The 21,928-nt window shown below is 35.2% G+C and overlaps 1 protein-coding gene across 2 annotated transcripts in view; it reads left to right on the forward strand.

Annotated features, from left to right (window-relative positions):
* The first annotated feature begins 849 nt into the window (after positions 1-849).
* Positions 850-21,928, forward strand: part of LNPK (lunapark, ER junction formation factor) — an 82,150-nt gene continuing 61,071 nt past the window's right edge. For both annotated transcript variants that reach the window (XM_068544879.1, XM_068544880.1), the window contains exons 1-4: positions 850-964; positions 6,397-6,486; positions 8,125-8,166; positions 8,955-9,142. In XM_068544879.1, coding sequence (XP_068400980.1) covers positions 6,460-6,486; positions 8,125-8,166; positions 8,955-9,142 — 257 coding nt within the window. In that variant the 5' untranslated portion in view covers positions 850-964; positions 6,397-6,459. The remainder of the gene's footprint in view (positions 965-6,396; positions 6,487-8,124; positions 8,167-8,954; positions 9,143-21,928) is intronic.

Consider the following 21,928-nt stretch of genomic DNA (forward strand, 5'->3'; position numbering starts at 1 on the left):
GAGGTTTCTCTACCCTTCTCCAACATTACCTTGTGTGGTTCAAGTACCATTTGTTATTTAGACTTGTCATTCCCAGTTGACTAGGAGATTTAACACTCTTTAGCCAATGTTTCAAATCTGAGGCAAATAAAACCTAGGTGGTTCATTCGTGGGCCTAGTACCAGGACCTGTGAAGGGAGTGTTCTTAAGGTAAGAGATAGAAAACTCAGCTTATGTTGTTATCCGCAAGTTTGAAATCAACATCCTTGGGCATTCGATGTTTACCACACAATGGTAAGCGCCCAGATATCAAATGACCCTTTCTGGCGTCCAAGAGTCATGAAAGCCTCAAGCAAGCACTCCTGGAGTCTAGGCTGAATTCCTCCACTGGCTTGTTTGGGAACCCGTCTCTTCTAAGCGGTGTAGCATTAACTTGCTCTTCTGCCGGCTGGATGACAGCTGGTCGGGCACTCTTCGGCGCGGACTCCTTTCCAGGTGCACCCACCTCCACCCAAGCGCACTCTTCTCTCCCGCGGCCGTCTAGGACCATCAGGACCAATTTCGGTGTTTTCTTTCGCCGGTAAGACTTGGCAGAACGGGCTCTAAAAGAAAAGAAGGAGGCAGAGGAGGAGTAAGAAGTAACTGTACTGGTAAGAGTCATAATAAATGACAGTCCACCTGTGAGACGCGACGACGAGCATCCTATTTTGCCGCGGAAGCCACAGGGACATAAGTCCTCGGGCCAACCACCGGCCTCGCCCCCCAACTGCCCGCCCCGGTCACGGTTACGTGACGGGGGAGCGCCGCGCGCCGGCTGCGGCGCCGATTGGCTGACGGCGGGAGCGCGGGGTTTGATGGGAAGTTGGCTGAGCCCATCGCTCTGTCAGTGGCGGCTGCTGCCTGCTGCGGGAGCGGGCTGAGCTGTGGCGGCCGAAGCTGGCAGAGCTGGACGCCAGCGCCGGGCTTTGCCCGCTTCTACTTGAAGGTAGAGGGGTCAAGATGAGGGCCGTTGGCAGGGTTCGGCAGAGGGGAGATGCGCTGAGCTTTTCCCTGGGAAATACGCTTCGGGTTCCCCCGCTTGCCTCTCCTGGGCGCCTCCGCCCCACGCCGAGTGGCCTACGAGCTCTGCGGCGGCGGCTAGTCGAGCTCCTGCCCGGCTGCGCGCTGACCCTGTCTCGCCGCCTGATCCCCTTGGTTTCCCAGCACAGTGGCAGGGGTGGCTCTGGAGTGCTGGAGACCCCTTTCTGTTCCCCGAGGGGAGTTGGTTCCCCAGCCTTTTCTCGGAGATTCGGGACGGGGAAGGGGGGCAGTGACTGGGTTGAGCTGAGCATCGTCTCTTTGGCCCACCTCCCTGTTCGGTCGAAGGGTCAGAAGGTCCTACACTAAGCCATCGCTTTGAGTGGGTTCTACCCTTGTCTTTTGCTGAGTTGTGCGGAGGCGCCACGAGTTGGTGAGATCGGGAGGGACCGAAAACTGTCAGTGTCACGCTGCTCGGCCCAGGCGTGTGGGCGTGGATTGTATGCTGCTTAGAGAAGCCTCTCTTCGACTGTATTCCTTTTTTGAGCAATGGTGGGGTGGAGGGAAGGGCGAGATTGCGTGGGTGTCATAGGCATGGCAGAAGGAGAAGAGCAAATCTAAACTACATCATAGTTTTAATTCTTGAATACAGTGTAAGGGGATTGAGAAAGAGTTGGGATTGGTGCACTCAGTTTTGCTGATGGTGCCCTCACTCTACTAAGTAAAATTTGTGACTCACTGAATTTTCCATATTCCGCTTTTCCCAGTAGGCTTCTGGTTTGTGGTGCCTAGTGTCGACTTTCTTCTCCTTTCTCAGTGGCCTGGGTGTCACCATTGACAAAATTGTCACCACACAAAATTCAACAGCGGGTTGTGTGGATGTGAGTAAACTTGGTTTTAGGCATATGTTCAAACTGGCAGGGAATGCTAATCTCTTGTCTTCAACAGCCCCCGTGGTTTCATTTTAGGAGGACTAAGTTGATTTTCAACACATTTTTTTAAACATTTAAAATTAGAATTTCAAGTTTCTCCGTCATCTACTGGCATCAACCCATTGCATTGCTGTTAAAAACCTTAGTGTTTACATATTATTAACTTGAAAGAATAAAAAATGGAAGAAATTATATGGCTTACAACAGGTATGATTTATAGGAGAAACCTTTACAATCAAATAGTCATTTTTTGGTAGTATTTAGTTCAGAATGAGCATTGACTTACCATGAAGACCAGAACTTAATCATTATATAATAAAAGTGCTTTTAGAGATGTACTTCTTTTCAGTAATTTTATTTTTGAGCAATAAATGTGGCGGTTTGGGATATTTCAGAATTGTCTTTTCTGTTAGGATATTTGAAACTTAGAGTTCTAGAACAAACACTTTTAATCTCAAATTGAATAGTCCAGTGTGTTATAGAGGTACTGTTGATGGTGACAATAGTTTCTAGTTAAGTTTGGAACTTGATAAACATAAAACTAAACTTACTTTGCTGTTAAAGGTTATTTTAATGTAAGAGTCTTCAGAGTATTTTGTTTTATTTTTTATACTGGAGAAAATGAGAGCAATACAATTTCAGTTAAAATACAAACTAACTTTATTTTCCAATTTTAAAATTATGAAGCAGTTTCTTCATAAGAAGTTAGAAAGAAATGTGTTCCATATGAGAAGTATTGCCATACTACATGTGTTTTCTGGTAATAGTAGTAATAATATCTATAATTTATTATACACTTATTATTTCACTACCAAGTGATATATAATTTCATTTAACTCATGCAACAATTCTGTGAAGCGTAGATGTAGATATTTTCACCGCTTTACAAATGCTGAACTGAGGCTTAGAGAGTTTAGTTTATCCAAGATCACGTAACTAGTACGTGGTTGAGTCATATTTTAAATCAAGACCTTTTTTATTCCATTATTTCAATATGACTTGAAGTAAGCTGAAAATTTGAGAATAACACATCCCAAGATTTCAAATTCTGACACCTAAACCTGAGTGTGAATAGCAGTTAGTAGAAAACATTCAAATAATATGGTGGGTGTTATTATTTATTGAAAAACACATTAGATGCACCCAGCTCTTAAGGTCATGTCAGGTCCCATTGTGATATCAGAGTGGAAAGAGACTCTTTATACACGTTCACGGAAGATTTCTTGGAACAGGCCACTTGAGATTGAACCATCTGTCCACTCAAGGGCAAGCAAATTGATTTATGCTTCAGAAAGAAATGCTAGTTATTTGATTCCCATGTATTTTCCATGTGTTGAAAGGAAGCAGAGATGGACTAGAAAAGGGCAGCAACCACAGCAGTAAAAACAATTTGTATCGAGAAATTAGTATGTGTCAGGCACTGTTGTAAGTACTTTAGAATACATTATGCTGTTTAAGCTTTTCAACATTTGAGAGGGTTCTTAACTATTGTTCTTTTGCAGAAGAAGATAATGAGTAACTGAGAGGTTAAGTTATTTATTTGCCCAAGGTTTCATAGTAATGGGCCACAGGAATTGGAGTTAAGATGTTCAGGTGGCAAGGAGGGAAAAAGTGTTTGGAAATAGAAGAGGCATGAAATTAAAGTTGTAGAGAAATAGTTGATTTATTTAATTTTGTTATGCTTTCGTATCTGTTGGAAAGTACTACTTATACATGTGTATTATAGTAAATCAGGCTTCCCTAACAAATACCAGAATTTGATAGAAAAAATGTTGGGACAATGAGGGTTGATTGGCTCTTTGATTATGAACCTGAAAGGATGAATATGGCATTTAATGACTATTACCATAGTGTGTTGTTCTAGAGGACAAATTTAGAAGCACAGTTCTCTGCTTCAGGGATCTTAAAGGGATCTTATGTAGTTTGTTTCATTAACACCAAAACAATTCTCCAAGCAAATAGTTGATGTCAAAGTTAGTATTAATTGTAATATTATGCATACATTTCATATTACACGTATTTTAAAAGTGACGTGCAGTAAACAAGTAGAGGCAGTACTTGCAGACTTCTAGCACCAGTTCTGCCCCTAGCTGGAGCTGCGTGATTTTGGCATGTCATTTAGCTTCTCTTCCATGCAGATTTAAGCATTCAGATTTAATCAGATGAAGGAATTGGGCTACATGATACACTGTACTAACCCTGTGTCTTATGTTTATAACTTTCCACTTCAGTAGCTCTGTTTACCAGCTATTTGAGAATGTCTGAGGTGCTTTTATATATTTTATATATAAATATTCCAATCTAATCTACAGAAAGACTTAATTTCTGATTTTGAGTTATTAGAAGTAACTTGTTGCTTTTTTTTTGGCCTTTTTTATTGAGCTATAATTGATTTACAATATCATATAAGTTTCAGGTGTATAATATAGTGATTTACAATTTTTAAAGATTATACTCCATTTATAGTTATAAATATAGGCTATATTCCCTGTACTATACAATATATCCTTGTAACTTACTTGTTTTATACATAGCAGTTTGTATCTCTTAAGTCACTACCCCTAACTTGTTGCTTTTTAAAAAATCAAAACTAAAATACTGGGTCTGGCTCTGCTACTTAACTGTCTTTGGGAACTTAGCAAATTACTTCACTTCTGTAGACTCAGTTTTGGCATTTGTGAAATAGAGTGATAGTAGTATCTAAATGATAAAATTCATGAAAAGCATTTGTTTTAGGGCCTGCTAGAAGATTAAGTCCTTACCAAGTGTTTAAATGATATTATTGTTGTCATTACTTTCAAATATTAAAAATTCTGATTTGTGATAGCTATAAACTGTTTCAAACCAAAATGTGTAGGTCAGTTGTGTACAAAACACTGTGCTATACACCATACATAGTGATGTATAGCACATACATTCAACGTATACATGGCATAATGTATACTTTGAAAATACACAAGTTAAGTGGTTCCTCTGAATCTTCCCTTCCCAGCCACCTTTCTTGGTGATTTTTAGCATCTTAAGGTTTTAAGATCTAGTTAATGTCTTAACTCAAAAATTTATACTTTTATTCATTAAAGTTCCTGGATTTCCTACAACCACACTTTAGAAATTTGAATACTGATTTACTATTGAAGGATTAATAATATTTAGATTGCAACTTAAATGTGACTTATAACATTGATTACATTTATAAACTTAAGAAGTTTTCAGGACAGATTATAGGTATTTCTGTTTGTAAAAATCACTTTGTGTGTTTCATAATTAGGCTTTTTGTTACTTCTCTAACCAAGAAAGTTCAAGATAGGCATGCCTGACGCTAATTCCAACCTAAAAATAGTATTGCAGAGTGAATGTACTTACTTTGTACTGGCATTATTTTGTGATTACATTTATGGGTTTAAAAAAATGTAAGAATTATGGCCTAACTTTTTTTAGGTGGAAATGAAGCAGTTTTATACATTGGTAGTATATAACTGTAACCTGGTAAAAATATGTAAGTTTGAAAATATACTTTCACTATTTCAGTTTAAAAGAATTAAAAATTATATAACTATTGACTGGTAAATTGATTTAGGATATAATATTGCTGATACGTTTTTATATGTATGGTAATATTTAATACATTTGAGAGTCATAGAAAAACAACTAAAAGAAGGGGATATGAGATACAACTAGCTGACATGACAGTTTAACTTGAGGGACTTAGACACAATTTCAGAAAGAAATGTTTATTTGGTTGTTGAACGGTAGTGAACAGACCAGAAGTCTGAAGATAGAGTGGCTTTGGGTAATGTTTCTTCTGAGCTATTGGGTGAATCACTAAACTTCTTTCCACTTAATTTTTTTGTCTGTAAAATGGTAATAATAAAGGCTATCCTGTGAAAAGTGGTAGTATTATTAACTTTAATATACAGAAAAGAAAATTATGGCTCAGAAACATTAAATGATATGTTCACTGTCACAGGTAGCTTTATAACCCTTATTTTCTTACTCAAAATCCTGTTGGCTTTCTATTATTGTAAGGTGATGTTATTCTAAACATTGTAGAGCAACCCTAATTCCAAATAACTAGTTTAGTTGGGAGAGAGCTGAATGATAGAAATGACTGTATCTAAGAATGTAGAATGAAAGTAGTACAGCAGAATTTTTCTTAGAAGAACAATATAAGGGACCTACTTTAAGGAACAGAAAATTGCAAAATGGTATGAATATACACTTTTAAAATGCCTTGCTGCTTAAGTCTTTCCAGCTTTATTTTCACTTTTAAATATGTTTTGGCTTGGAAGAAAGGAATTTTTAAAAGGTGGACTGTCTGCAAGACTGTCTGAATTAAAATTCCACATAAGTGGAGTCCAAATAAATTAATATTTTATAGTATTTTTGGGTAGTATTGCAACATCTAAATTTTATAGTGAATATGCTGTATGTTTAACTTAAATTTTAAAAATAATTGCTTTATTTCTAGCTGTGAATTCCTTTGGACAACTGATGATATTTATCATTGTGCCCAGTTTCTACAAATAAAAAAATGGGTGGATTATTTTCTCGATGGAGGGTAAGTTACTTTTCTTTACAGCCAGTTCTTAGTCTAATACAGAAGTGTCACGTAAAGCTATTTGTAAAGGTCTCCTTTGTGGTGTAGACTTGAGTAGTAGTTTAATATTATCCCTAACTCTATTTAATATTTTTTCTTTCTTCTCTTATGAATTAGTTTTTTATTTGGACTTTAATGGTTCTACTTGCTATATAGGTGTCTGATGTCTCTGTTTAACAGAATTATTTCACGTTGACCTATGAATTATTTTTACTTCTCTGTTTATACATTCGTGTACAAATGGTTATCTTTTCTTGTTTTCATACTGCCTAAATTTCAATCTTACTTGAAAGATAGTTGAAATTAAGTATTCTATACAATATTTATGTTTTTATAGGCTATATCTTTTTGCTTAAAGCTTGTCACAAATATTTACTAAAGTCACACTAGGTATACTTTTAGGAATTAATAGGTTAAACAAAATTAAAAATATAGTTTGATTTTATTGGCTAAGTCTTTAGAGGAAGTATCTCAAATTTAGAGCTATAAAATATAAAATATTCTGGTCAATGCTCTTCTCTAATATAAGAGGAGGTAATGTAGTCTAGGACAACTACTTTGCTTATTTTTTGACTCCTTTTTACCATAACAATGGAGTCTAGCAATACTTGGTACACAATTTAGTTTTTGGACTATTACTGGAGGTGCTCTGTTTTGGATTGGCATTACATTGACACCCTCCACCCCCCTTTAAAACCTTATTACAGTTCTGCCTGAGAATCAAATTTATCTTTTCTTCCTTTGTCTTTCTTGTTAGGTTGAACCATATGAAACTGCCAGTTTTGACTACATAAACAGCAATTTCATGTGGTTCAACCTAATGTTAACAACTCCTGTGGGCGCTACAATGAATTGATAATCATTACCCTCTTAGATGGTTGAGTATATAATTGGTAATTACTTTTTTCAAATGTTGTATGAGCCATTTTGGCTGGTTTTTATTCTAGGTGATATAAAAAAATATCTTTGACAAACAAGCTCTGCAATAATGAAGTATTCTTAGGCGCCCTTTAAAAATCTGATCTTCAGAAAAGTACTTTAGGAATTCAGAATGAAGGTAACCTATTGATTTTCGACCTCCAGAGTCCTAAGTGAACTTTTAGCAATAGTAAATCAGACCATCTTTAGTCTTGAATTTTTAAATAGAATTTATAGTTATAATAATTTAATAGAGTTATTATAGAATTAGTAGTTTATAGTAACTTAATAGAATTCTTTTGAATAATCATATCTAAGAAAATTTTTCTTAGAGGAAAATTTAAACAAATTTTCTCTCAATAAAAGTATGTTTTATTGGGGTTGGTTAAGGATGGTAAAAATTGAGCTATCAGAGTTGAAAGTACTTCTAGGACTAAAAATAAGTTAAGTAGGTACATCTTATTTCTTATTTCTTTAGTCTTGTGTAATTTTGTTTATAGTTATAATTTTTATTTAAGTCTAAATCTCATTTGTAAAAAAACAGGAATACATATTGCTTGATAATATTGAAAAAACTTAATTTTGGATTAAAATGTTCTTTTATGATTATATAAGTCAAAGTTTTTCTAAGTTAGCAATAACAAGTTTTAATGCTGTCTCTTATTTCTATTTCTATAACAGACAAAACCTTCAACTGTAGAGGTTCTGGAAAATATAGATAAGGTATGTTCTTTGGCTCTGGGGTGTTTTAATTCATATTAGGTGTTATATAAATATTATTTTAGTACATATTACTTTGGAGACTAGATCTGGTGTGGGAATTTAGAGGTGATATAGAGTAAGCCTGAGAACTTTAATGTTAAAATTCAAAGTCTATCAGTGACCTAAGAAGTCTGTGTCAGGTAATAGTGAATGTTAGAATGAAATTTGATCTACAGCATGGTGTAAATCAATGTTACGGATAGGACAAAGTAGATTATAAAATAGTCTGCAACTATTTGTATCAGTTTGCAAACTTCACAGCTTTTTATACTTTCTATCATAAAAAATGGTTATTCTTTGAGAATATTGAGAGTGATGAATGGATTGAAAGAATCTAGTATGGGTCACTGTTTCAATTTTTATTAATTCTTTTTATAGTCAGAGTTTTTTTTTTAGGCCTTATACAGGGAGAATTATTACTTGTTTGATTTAACAAAGACTATTTATTGATGCCAATTTTATACCTCTGATCTTTGCTAATTTGATAAGTTATCAAATATTATTTTTAAATATCTTAATTTTGAATTTAAAAAAAGATTTGTCAAATCATAATAGACATTTTTCATATATTTTAACTTCATTTTTAATTCTTTTTCATATTATGTTCTGTTTAAAATATTAAGGTATTATGTTTCATTGAATTTTTAAGAGTTCTTTATAACCTCTCTATCGTATTAAAATTTTTTTTACCATTTTAATTTCTTTATGAATTTGAGATTTAATAATACATAATAACTTTCTCTTCACAGGAAATTCAAGCATTGGAAGAATTTAGGGAAAAAAATCAGAGATTACAAAAATTATGGGTTGGAAGATTAATTCTCTACTCTTCAATTCTCTATCTGTTTACATGTTTAATTGTATACTTATGGTACCTTCCCGATGAATTTACAGCAAGACTTGCCATGACACTCCCATTTTTTGCTTTCCCGTTAATGTAAGTAAAATGTTCTTTTTGTTGACTTTTCCTCTTCCTGACTAGATAGTTTTAATGTAGTCAGTTTCTTTTTATTATGAAATAATAATGTTGCAGATTGAATAAATTTGCATTTTTTTGCAGTTTGAAAACTGTTTCTTTAAAAAGTAGAACAATTGTTTTAAACCTTTATTTACAATCCAACATACTTGAAGAATATGACCCAGTGACATTAGTAATAATGGCTCCGTACGGAATCTTTTGTGATTCTCTAATACATGTTCATGCTCCCTAGGAGTATTGGGCATGGAGTAGGCATTTCAGATTGTGGGTAGTGGCAAGTGAGGAAGGACTTGTAAAACAAAAAGAACAACTGCCCCATGTTGAATGTATTCCATTCATCCCACCCTTCCCCTCTTTTTAGTAACTGCTATAAAGCAATTGACCCTTATTACAGAAATATTTTGTAATACAGCACTTTACAGGAGGTGTGAATTGAGATGAGAATGATTGAGAATGATTGAGAATTTTGAGAGAAAGTTGAATGAAAAATTTGTTCATTCAATCAACAAACATTTATAGGTACCAATTGGGTGCATGTTGGATTATAATGGTGTATGGTACACAAAAATACAGAACCTTTGACTGCAGATCTTAGACTGCATACATTAAATTAAGTAAAATGTATAATGAATATTATAATGGGTCCCTAACACAGTCTGGAGTGGACATGCAGGTCAGGGAAGGCCCTTTGTATTCTTTACTACTGTTGCCACAAATTTAGTGACTTAACACCCATTTATTATATCACAGGTGTGTAGGTAAGAAGTCCAGGTAGTTTGACTGGGTTTTTTTTTTTGAGTGGGTTTTTTGCTTAGGGTCTTGCAGTCTTAAATCATAGTTATCAGCTGGCCTGGAGTCTCTGAGGGGGGAGAATCTGCTTCCAGGCTCAAACAGGGTGTTGGCTGACTTCTGCTGTATCTCTCTGATTTCCTATTTTGCCCTTGGCTGAGAGAAACCTCTGTTTTTAAGCGCTTAACTGATGGTATTAGACGCACCAGGATAATCTAGGTTAATCTCCCTATCTTAAAATCAACTAATACTTAACTATATCTGCAAAGTCCCTTCATGGTAGTACCTAGATTACTGTTTGATAATATAACCAGAGAATGGAAATCTTGGGGAGAGAGGGGGGGATATCTTTAGAATTCTGCCTACCACAGCCTTCCTGAGGAAGTGATGTTTGAGTTTGAGACCTGAAGGATAAGTATGTGTAGCAAGGGTGGTGTGACATGGTAGGTAGTGTTTTAGGCAGAAGGAAGAGCATATTTGAAGACCCTGAAGGAGGATAGAGCATGGTAGGTTTAAAGAATTGAAAGAAGGCCAAAGACTGGATTATGGAGAAAAGTCTGGATTGTTAGATGAAGGATATTTCTTGTGGGCCTTATAGTCCATGATAAGGATTGTAGGTTTTAATCTAAGAATAGTAGGAAGCCACTGAAGATTTTTAAGGAGTATGACATGATCATATCATTATCTTGAAGATACCAGTGAGGCTACAGCATGGAGAGTAAATTAGAGGGGAGTAAGAATGGATGCGGAGCAGCAAGTTAGAAGGTTATTGTAGTTGTCTAGGGGAGAAACGATTGATGGTGATTTGCACTTGCGTGGTGGTAGCAGCGTTGAAGAGAAACAGATGGGCTGAATGAAGTGGATGGGTTGAAGAGATTTAGGAGGTAGAATTGAGGTAATATGGAGAGGCTCTTGGTGACTGGTTAGATGTGGGGTGAAGAGGAAGAATTGCATCAAGGATAAAATTCAGGTTCATGGCTTGGGAAATTTGGTTGATGGTAGCATCATTCATCTAAATAGGGAACAACATGAGGAGGAGCAGGTAGTTGACCCACTGAGACCAAAATACCTATGGTCTATCCAGATAGAGCTGCCAAGTGGGATGGTTAAGTATGACTATGAAGCTCAGGAGAGAAATTTGAATGGGAGATATAAATTTAGGATTGGCAGCTTATAAATATTAGTCAAAGCCATCATCTGTTCATTCAGTAAATATTTGGCACCTGCAATGTGTTAGGTTTTGGGCTAGCCCGTTGTGATTGAGAAAGTAGGGAGCTTACATTCAGTTGGGATTGGACAGACAAAAAATGAGACAAGTAAACAAACATAGTTAATTTAGAGAGAGATAAGTGCAATGAAGAAAATAAACAGGTGATGTGATAGAGAAGAATAGGATACTTTAGGATGGTCCTGGAAGGCCTCTTTTGAGGAGGTATTTGAATTGAGAACTGAAGTATGAGAAAGAACCAGTATGGAAAGAGTTGGAATATATGGAAGACTATTTATATATACAGTGTGTAATAGCACATATATCCATAGAGAGATATAGGAAAGGATTATCCTCAAAATAATAATGGTAATTTTCTCAGGTGTTGGAATTTTAAGTAGTCGTTTCTTTCCACATGCTTTTTTTTGATATTTTTAGAATTTTTTACATCAATGTGTTGTTCAAATTAAAAAAAAAAAAATTCCAAGAAGAAAGAACAGAAAATGCAAAGTCTGTGAAGTAGGAGAGAGCGTGACTTACGCGAGGGTCAAAAACATAGCTATATCTGGAGTGTGTGATGGAGAGGAAGAGTGATGCAAGGTGAGCTTGCACAATCTAGGTCATGGAGGGTCACAGAGAGGAGTCTGAATTTTATTTTGGGTGAAATGGAAAGTGTGTAAAGGTTTTAGTAGAAGAATGGCATGATGAGATCTACGAAGATCGTGTGTGATGTTTTATGGAGATGGAGTAAGAGGAGGGCAAGAATAGAAACTGGGAGATCAGCTAGGAGGCTGTTATAGAAGTTTAATAAAAAATGAAGACGGATTGGACTGCCCAGTGGCAGTAGAGATGAACAGATGATTTGGAAATATTTTGGAAGTAAAACTGAGACAACTTGATGGGAGGAAATGGAAGGTAAGGGAAAAGGAGGAATCAGGGTGATACTTAGGTTTTTTGGTTTGACATTGGTGGGTGGGGTAGGATCTTTTTCTTTGGGACTACTATAGTAAACATTTTTGGTTTAGTCTTTAGGAACTCCTGGTGCTGATACAATTTTAACTTTGTATGTAGGTAAAGAGCCAAAAATCGAGTACATGCATATTACAAAATAATTGTCTCTGCCATTTAAAAAATGTTTCTTCTCTTTTGAAGTCTTTTGGAATGCTTCTTATCCCAGGTGTAGTCTCAGATTTCATAATGCTGAGCCCCTTTCCCTTGTTAACTTTCTATTTTTTTTTTTTTATGAAAAGAAGGGAGAAAAATTTAGAAAGGGAATAAGTGTGAGATGTTTAGTTGATTTAAATGTCTTTAAATACTTAAAAAAACTCCATTTGACATCCATTTCCATATAAAAATTGCTTTTCTGATTATAGAAGATTTTTATCTAGTTGTAAAAGAATACCTGACAGGGAACTCTCTGTGCTAATTCTAATGCCTATGCACAGATTGTGATTGGCTATTGTGACTCAGAAGATTTTTTTTTGTTTTTTTGCACATAAATCATATACTAATTGTTTTTAAAAGTAAAAAAACTTAGTTTCTTTAAAAATGTTTGTTATTTCTTCAGTTTGATCTTTCTACTCTTTTGAGTATGAAGCTTTGTTATCCTTACTGTGTCCTTCTGCCTGTTCTGCATCACCTGCATCTAGTATTTCTTGGCTTGTTAAGCTTCAGAGCCATTTCTCACTTTGTCTCATTCACATCTGTGACCTGGTTCTCAACTGCTGCAGCTTCTATTTCAGTGAGCTGCTTGTTCACTTTTGGAAGCAGAGACCAGTTATCCAACAAAGAATAGAATTGTCCTTCTGATTGATGACAATCAAAAAAGCATGAAATAGAATACAACAACATGAGAGTGGATGTTGTGGTGAACAGAAAGAAGACTTACCACAGGACATTGCCTTTTGTGTGTAATGTGAGCTCTCGCCCAAGCTTACCCCTGGACTTTTTTTCTTTGGAAACAAAGTTTGAGGTCTAGACCAGGGTTTGCTTAAAGAAATGGAGGCAGAAGGAGCAATAAAAGGTATTGCTTTACTCATCACTGTCTACATTAATTATAAAGCTTAGAAATCTACCTGGTAACGGCAAAAAATGACTGTTTTCTCTGCATTCCAAGTTTCCCAAATGCTTTTACTGGCAGAGAGGTCATGGATTCAGGACTGAGCATATATTTCCTAATCATAACTGTCCCCTAATTATCTTTTATGGTAGAGTATCAACACCTAAGAAGCTTTGAGATTTTATCTTGTCTTCTTTTTAGGATGTAATAGGGAGGAACTTGGTGAGATTCCGGTCTATTGGTTTTCTGCTTTTCATATTCAGTAATATATTTATATCTCTCTGATCTTTTCAACTGTTACTGAAACTGAAATTATGGTGAAGTGATTTCATAGGAATTATTAAGATTGTGCTCCATAGTGAGGGAAGGTTTGGTTTACAGTTAAATTTTTGTATTTCTGCATTATGCTGGCAGATAGGCATTATCTTGGGAGTTGGCTCATTTTCTAAGAATGAACAACCATAAACTTTGTCTCTACCCTTAACTGACTCTGCAGGCAATCTTACAAACTTTTATTCCTGGATACCTTATTCTTACAAATAATAACTTTCTAGAAGTTCCATTCTCTATAAGGTCATTTCAGAGACCAATTAGCATAAAATGTTAACCTTCCCAGAGGATTTGGCCATATTTTCTTTCCGCGTGTATGTGTGTTTTCCTCTTAAAATGAGATCTGAGGGGAAAAAATTTAAGCAAGGAACTGAGGAATGTAGTTTTGTCTCCTGTTTTTTGTTTTCTTGCTTTCCTACTTGAATTGAAAGCCATTTGAGGTTAGAGCTTTGATTTTATACAATTTTTGTTTTCTTTTTGCTGCACTGCGCAGCATGTGGGATCTTAGTTCCCGACCAGGGATTGAACCCGGGCCCCCTGCATTGGAAGGTGGAGTCTTAAGCACTGGACTGTCACGGAATGCCGCCTTCCCACTTCCCCTCCTCCCAACCAGTTTGTGGTATATATTTCCTCAATCCAGCTAGGCAGCTAACAGACATAATTTGTAGCCTTTTCAGGGAAGTTAAAAGTTTGTCTCATGGCACTCTAATAATAATACAAAGTATCTCCCATCAACTGTAGTTGGCTCTTAAAGGAGAAGGTATCTGAACATCTCTTGGTATTTACTCAAGGGGAATATTTACTCTTAGTTTTTGTAGGTAAGAAAATCATTTTGCAAGCATCCCTTTTATAATATTGATATTAAGATATAGATATTCACTTGATATAATTCTGTACTTAAAAAATTATGTACTGAGACATAATTAAGAGACAAATCCTATTCTTGGATGGGAAAACAAATCCTATTCTGAGATTAGTTCTCCCTAAATTAATCTAAAAATGTGTGATCACAATAAAAATAATAACAATACTTTAAAAATCTTGGCACATTTATTCCATAATTTTTAATGGAAAAATAAGCACATAAGAATAGTCTTGAAAAGTCTAAAAAACGAGCAGAATGAGAAGCAGAGGTCTACCAGGCATCAAATGCATTGTAAAACTTCATTAATTAAAAGTTGGATAGTGTCTAAATAGAGACACAGACCAAAGGAAGAGATACAAGAATCCAGAAATAAATCCCAAAAGGAATTTTTATCATATATGGTTTTTATGTATGATAAAGATAGCATTTCAAATCATTGGGGGAAAATGGTGTTGAGTTATAGCTCTCCCCCACAAATAATAAAAAATAAATAAATAAATAAAGCTTGTTCCTTATACCAAAATAAATCATTGTTACTTGTCTAAATGTGAAGGTAATTCTCCCTAAAGCCTTTGATGGTTAAATAAACTGACAAAATTGTCAACATAGTTATAAATATTGAGATCTGTATCTTTTCATTTTTAGCTTTATGTATTGTTAAGTCTCATCTTAAAAACATTTCAATAAATTGGATTGGACTTGTGTAGTTGTTGGAAAGAAAGCACTTAAATTTGGCAGAAAGGACGAGATAAGTAAAAATTCCTTTTTATATGAAGGTTGGTGAAAAATCATTAGAGGTTTATGGAATGTTAATCCTTTAGTAAAAGTGAGGAAGGTTTTATTATATTGATTGAGTTTTAGGTATTCTGCTACATTTTAACTTTTAGCATGTTTAACTTTAGTACAGTAAAAGCACTTAGTATTAAGGATTTAAAATGTTTACTGAATCTCGGGCTTCCCTGGTGGCGCAGTGGTTAAGAATCCGACTGCCGATGTAGGGGATATGGGTTCGAGCCCTGGTCTGGGAAGATCCCATGTGCCATGGAGCAGCTAAGCACCACAACCACTGAGCCTGCGCGTCTGGAGCCTGTGCTCCGCAACAAGAGAGGCCACGATAGTGAGAGGCCCGCGCACGGCGATGAAGAGTGGCCCCCGCTTGCCGCAACTAGAGAAAGCCCTAGCACAGAAACGAAGACCCAACACAGCAATCAATCAATCAATCAATAAATAAATCTTTAAAAAAAAAAATGTTTACTGAATCTAAAGTATGATTCTGTTTTATTGAGGCTCCAGTTATTCCTGTTAGAACACCTTTATAATTTTATAGTGCAAGTCACTGGATAATATTTAACAGAAATTCATGCCGTACTTACATTTCAAATAGCATCAGTTTCATTCAGGAAAGAACAACAGGAATGATTTCATGAATGTGAGTTAAGGTATTTAGTATGTCTTAGAACTGATAGTATATATTGATTTTCTATACTAATTTTGTATTCAACTATAATAATTGTCTTATTGTTTCTAATAAGTTTTTTAGTTGATTCTTTGAGAGTTTCTAAGTATACAATCATATTATTTGTAAATAGCAATAATTTTACCACTTCCTTTCAGATTTTTTGACTCTTTTCAGATTTTTTTTTCCTCTTTGCTAATTGTATTGGCTAATACTTTCAGGACAATGTTAAGTTACAGAGAAAATAGTCGACATCCTTAACTTGTTCCTTGGGAATGCTTCTAAAGTTTCCCCATTGGGCATTATCCTGACTTTTGGATTGAGACAGATATATTTTATGTTAAGGAATCTTCTAGCTATTTATATTTTATTTAGTTTTTTTTTTTTTTAATCAAGAAAGATTGTTGAATTTTGTTAAATGCTGTTTCATCATCTATGGAGATAGCCATGTGATTTTTCATCTTACATCTCTTGATAATGATAGATTATATTAAATATTGAAATCAAATATTGAAATCTTGAATTCTAGGAAAATTTCTACTTTCTTAGTTGTAGTCATTTTATAAGGACATCAGGAAGCTTTTCTTTCTTTTTTAATGCTCTGGAACAGTTTAAATAATACTAGCATTATCTGTCCTTTACAGGTTTAGTAGTATTCCATTTGAAATCTTTTGGGCTTGGTGTTTTTTATAGAGGGTAGCTCTTAACAACTTTTAAAATTCAATAATAGTTAATTTTTTAGGCTTTCTCTCTCTTCCAAGGTTAGTTTTGTTAACCATTCTACAGTTTTAAAGTGTATTTGCATAGTGTTGTAATAGCAATAATCATTGTCTCATTGATTTTTAAAATTTCTTCGTAGCTATGATTATTGCTTCCTTATTATTTCTTACTTTGTATATTTGTAATTCTTTTTTGGTTGTTTTTATTTCTTCCAAAGAACCAGCTTAAAAAATTACTTCTTTTTATTAATTCTTTTTTCTTCCATAGGCTTACTTTATTCTTGTAACTCAAAATGGATGCTTTAATGTATTTATTTTCATTCTTATTTCTTAACACAGTACACCACACATGTATTTGAGGCCATGGTATTTTTCTGACTGCTTTAGTTTTATCCCACAGGTCTTGATAGGTAGTGATATGTATTTACTTTGGTTATTTTTAAGACTTCATTACATTTTTTAAAAGTTTTTTTTAAGTTTTTTTTTTAAGTTTTTATAATCTAAGAGTTATTTCCAGGTGGCAATGTGTGTTTGTATGTTTGGTTTTTGGCTTAGTTACTATTTCTAGTTTTGTTATATTGCTTTCAGAGAATGTTGTTTAATAATATTTCTACTTCTTTGATTTTATTGAGACCTTTTTTGGTGGCATGCTATTTGATCAGTTGCTGTGTTTCATGAACACCTGAAGATATATATATATATTTTTTTCAGAGTTTAGTACTATCATTGAAAACTACCTGACTGTGTTAATAGGTCTTCTGTACCCTAATAACAGTATATTTCTACTTCTCCCTATATTTCCTTTAGTTTTGCTTTATGAATGTTGTGCTTTTCTATTTGATGAGTAAATATTCTTGTTATATCTTCATTGTAGGCACATCCTTTAAAAAATACTTTTTATTTTGAAATAATTATAGATTCACAGGAAATTGGAAAAAACAGATGTACAAGCAAGTCCTGTGTACCCTTCACCTAGCCTTCCCAGTGGTAACATCTTGCATGACTACAGTTAAATATCACAACAGGAAATCGACACTGGTTCAATTCATAGAGCATATTCAGATTTCACTAGTTTTACATACACTCATTTGTGTGTATGTGTTTTATATTTCTATGCAGTTTTATCATATGTGTAGCTTCATGTAAGTACCCCACAATTTAGATCCAGAATTGTTCACAGAGTTCCTTTTTGCTACCCCTTTGCAGTCATACCAACCCTCTTCCACATGCCCCATTCTTAACCCCTTCCACCCCGTCTGTTTTCCATCTGTATAATTTTATTTCAAGAATGTTATAAAATGGGATCACACAGTATGTAACCTTTTGAAATTGGCTTTTTAAACTCAACATATTCTTGAGATCCATCCAAGATGTTAAGTGTAACAATAATTACTTTTTATTGCTGAGTAGTATTTCATGGCATTAATGTAGCACAGTTTGTTTAGCCATACACCTGTTAAAGGACATTAGGATGGCTTCCAGTTTCTGGCTCTAACAAATGAGACTACCATGAATATTTGTGTACAGGTTTTTGTCTGAATGTAAGTTTTTATTTCTCTGGGGTATATGCCCAAGAGTGTAATCTCTGAGACGCTTGTAAGTACATGTTTACTTTTATAAGAAACTGCTAAACTTTTTTTCAGAGTAGAGGTACCATTTTATATTTCCACTAGTGATCTTGTTTCTCTGCATCCTTGGCAGCATTTGGTATTATCACTATTTTCTGATTTGATCATTCTGATAGGTGTGTATTGATAGCTCATTGTGGTTTTAATTTACATTTCCCTGATGGCTGTGATGTTGAACATCTTTTCATGTGCTTATTTTCCACCTGTATCTTTTCTTCATTGAAATGTCTGTTCAGGTCTGCTGTCTAATTTTCTAATTGGATAATTAGTCTTTTTACTGTTGAGTTTTGAGAGTTCTTTATATATTGTAAATACAAGTTCTTTGCTGGATATATGGTTTGCAGATATTTGTTTTCAGTCTGTAATTTGTCTTTTCATCCTTATAAAGGGTTTTTCACAGAGCCAAATTTATTATTTAAAATTTTCCTTTTATGGATTGTGCTTTTGTTGTTAAGAACCCCTCTGTATCTATAGGTCCTGAAGATTTTCTTTGTTTTTTTGCTATGCTTTTTTCCTTCTAACATTTTACATTTAAGTTCATAAGCCATTTTGAGCCAATTTTTTATATAAGATGTGAGGTTCACACTGAGATCCATCCTTCCTTCCTCCCTCCCTCCCTCCCTCTCTCTCTCTCCCTCCCTCCCTCTCTGCCTCTCTTTCTTTCTTTCTTCTGCCTGTGGATGTGCAGTTGCTCCAGCTCTATTTGTTGGAAAGAAACTGCATCCTTTATAATACTATAAAATGACCTTTTTTTTCTAGTTTAAAGCTTTTTTTGGTGGGGGTGTAGTCTTGAATTCAGTCTTGTGGCATATTAAGATCACAACCCTTATTTTGTGTGTATTTGCCTACTATATTTTTTGCCCATTGTTTTATTTTCGACCTTCAAAAACAGTTTTAGGTGTCAGTTTACATTATAGGGTTGGTTTTTATTTTATGATCCAGTCTGAAAGTCTTTTTCTTTTGCTCTAGTGAGTTTAGCTCATTTACATTCATTGAGATGAAAGATGTTGGTCTAAGTTTTGAAACTAATTTTCTATTTTGCTTTTGGTTTTTATACCTTAAATAGAAAATCTCTAGCTATGTGGTATGTTCACTTTGGCCCAGTTATTTGTAAGAGGTTTATGTGAGAGTATAGAGGCAAGTCTTCCTACATTTAGGCTATCTAGAATTTTCCTTATGATCCAGGATTTAGTGTGTTAGTTTGTTCAGCTTTTATCCTTCTCCAGCCAATAGGGTTAGGCAACTGTGTATAAAATTTTTCATAGTACAAAACTTTTCTCCCCTGCTGCCATAGAAACAGAATATTCTTTGTAAATAGGGCATTTCTGAGTGATTTCTCTTTAAGCCCTGCCTTTTCTGTTTCATTGTTGGAACCAAACTTAGGAGTTTCTGCCTGTAGCATGTGTATCTTATTCTCAGTGTAATAAACATGAGTTTTAGGCTTTACACTTTGAGAAGTTTATCTTCCTACCTTTTAGTGAGATAAGCAGTTTTCCTTCTCTGCTTTTACTCTTTTGAGCCTCTGCATGAGCTCCACTGTTTTGGGGAACACTTCCACATATTTTGAGGGTTGAGTTTTAGCTTATCTTAATTTTATCAGAAAAGGAATTTGTGTTTTTGTTTTTGTCTCCTTGCTGTTTGGATGATTTCTAAGAAGAGAAGGGGGAAATGGAGATTAAGCCACTATTCTCAAAGCAGGAGTCAATAGTAATATCTGTAATATCTTCACAAAACATGTTGCTGTATTTTCATAAATTATATTTAATTATTGGGAGAGCGACATCTTTGTTAGGATAAGTAGAACACATATTCCTGAAGTACTTTAATTCTTTTCCTAAATTTTATTTTAAAGAATTATGTAAAAGAATTTCATTTAATTTAGCCTTAAGGAATAACTAACTCTATTATAGTCTACCTTTTCAAGGCTTGAAGGCTTGACACTTAGAAATGTGTATTATTTGATAGCTCATTTTCTCCACCAGTAGTTCTGATAAAAACCAAAAGAAGAATTTGTTGTCCACAAAGGGAAATTAGTGAGTTTTATTGTGAAGTAAGGGAGTATATTTCCATTCTTGTAGTTTTTATACTTTGAAAATTATACATGCTTTAAAAAAATCTACCATTTAAGAAAATTTACTGATTTCCTTCAGAATTTTAGTCATTATCTCTGCAACTCCTTCTCTTGTGTTCTCAGTTTTCTTTCCCTATACTTTTTTTCCTAAATCATCTCTCTCAGCTTGCCACTGTTTCAGGGGGTTTGCAATGGGGAAATATTATGGGACTTTTCTACTGTTGTAGGATCATTGAGGGTTGTGAGCTGTATGTTTAACCTCTTTTCTCATCTCCCTTCCCTTGATAAGGACAATGCCCAGTGTCTTTTTTTTAGTGCTTAGATAGTTGTCCAAGTACCATGTAGGAATCTGGTACTGGTTATTTTGGTGTTTTCATATCATAAAAATAAATCATCACCATGTAAAAAACATGTAGGGGCTTCCCTGGTGGCGCAATGGTTAAGAATCCGCCTGTCAATGCAGGGGACACGGGTTGGAGCCCTGGTCCGGGAAGATCCCACGTGCCAAGGAGCAACTAAGCCCGTGCGCCACAACTACTGAGCCTGCACTCTAGAACCCACGAGCCATAACTACTGAGCCCACGCACCACAACTACTGAAGCCCGTGTGCCTAGAGCCTGTGCTCCACAGCAAGAGAAGCCACCACAATGAGAAGCCCATGCACCACAACAAAGAGTAACCCCCGCTCACCGCAACTAGAGAAAGCCCGCATGCAGCAACAAAGACCCAACGTAGCCATAAACAAACAAACAAACAAACAAACAACCCCCAAAACATGTACAAGTTATCTATTGCTATGTAACAAGTCGCCCCAGAGCTTAGTAGCTTAAAACAACAAATGTTTATTCTCTCTCACAGTTCTTCAGGGACAGAATATGGGAGCAGCTTAGCTGATGGTTCTGGCCCAGGGTCTTTTTTCATATATAAATTGCAGTTAAGCTATTGGCTGGGCCTATAGTCATCTCAAGGCTTACCTAAGGCTGGAGAATTTACTTCTAAGCTCGCACATGCAGTTGTTGGCAGGCTTCAGCTCCTCACTGGCTGTTTGCCAGAGACCTCTGTTCCTCACCAAATGGGCTTTTCTATAGAGTTCCCTGAATGTCCTCATGTCAAAGCAGCTGACTTGTCTCAGAGCAAGTAATCCAAGAGAGAGAAAGAAAGCAAGCGGAAGAAGAGGCCTGAGATGGAAACTGCGTATTTTTATAACCTAATCTTGAAGTGACATGCTATTGGTCACACAGACCAACATTGGTGAGAGAGGACTACACAAAGTTATGCATACCAGGAGACAGCGTTCACTGGTGATGACCTTGCAGGCTAATTCCTAAGAATAGCAATGATATATTTCAGAGTGAAGAACTAATTTTCATACCTATTATCTGAATTTGCATTTAGATACAATGTATTTCTTTTATAAAATGATGGATAATGTTTGTATACTTATTCGGCCATATTCTAGGGAGAAGGGAATTTTGTTTTATTTACATTGAATTTAAGAGATGACCTGGACAAGTTTGTGATTAGGATCATTCTTTGATTTTCTTTTAATTCTTTTAGTATCATTTGATGACTTACTAATGCAAGGCCTAAAGAATTACCTTCATAAAATCTTTGAAAGGC

Source organism: Eschrichtius robustus, chromosome 5 (assembly GCF_028021215.1).
Source record: "Eschrichtius robustus isolate mEscRob2 chromosome 5, mEscRob2.pri, whole genome shotgun sequence".
In the NCBI taxonomy this organism is placed as follows: Eukaryota; Metazoa; Chordata; class Mammalia; order Artiodactyla; family Eschrichtiidae; genus Eschrichtius; species Eschrichtius robustus.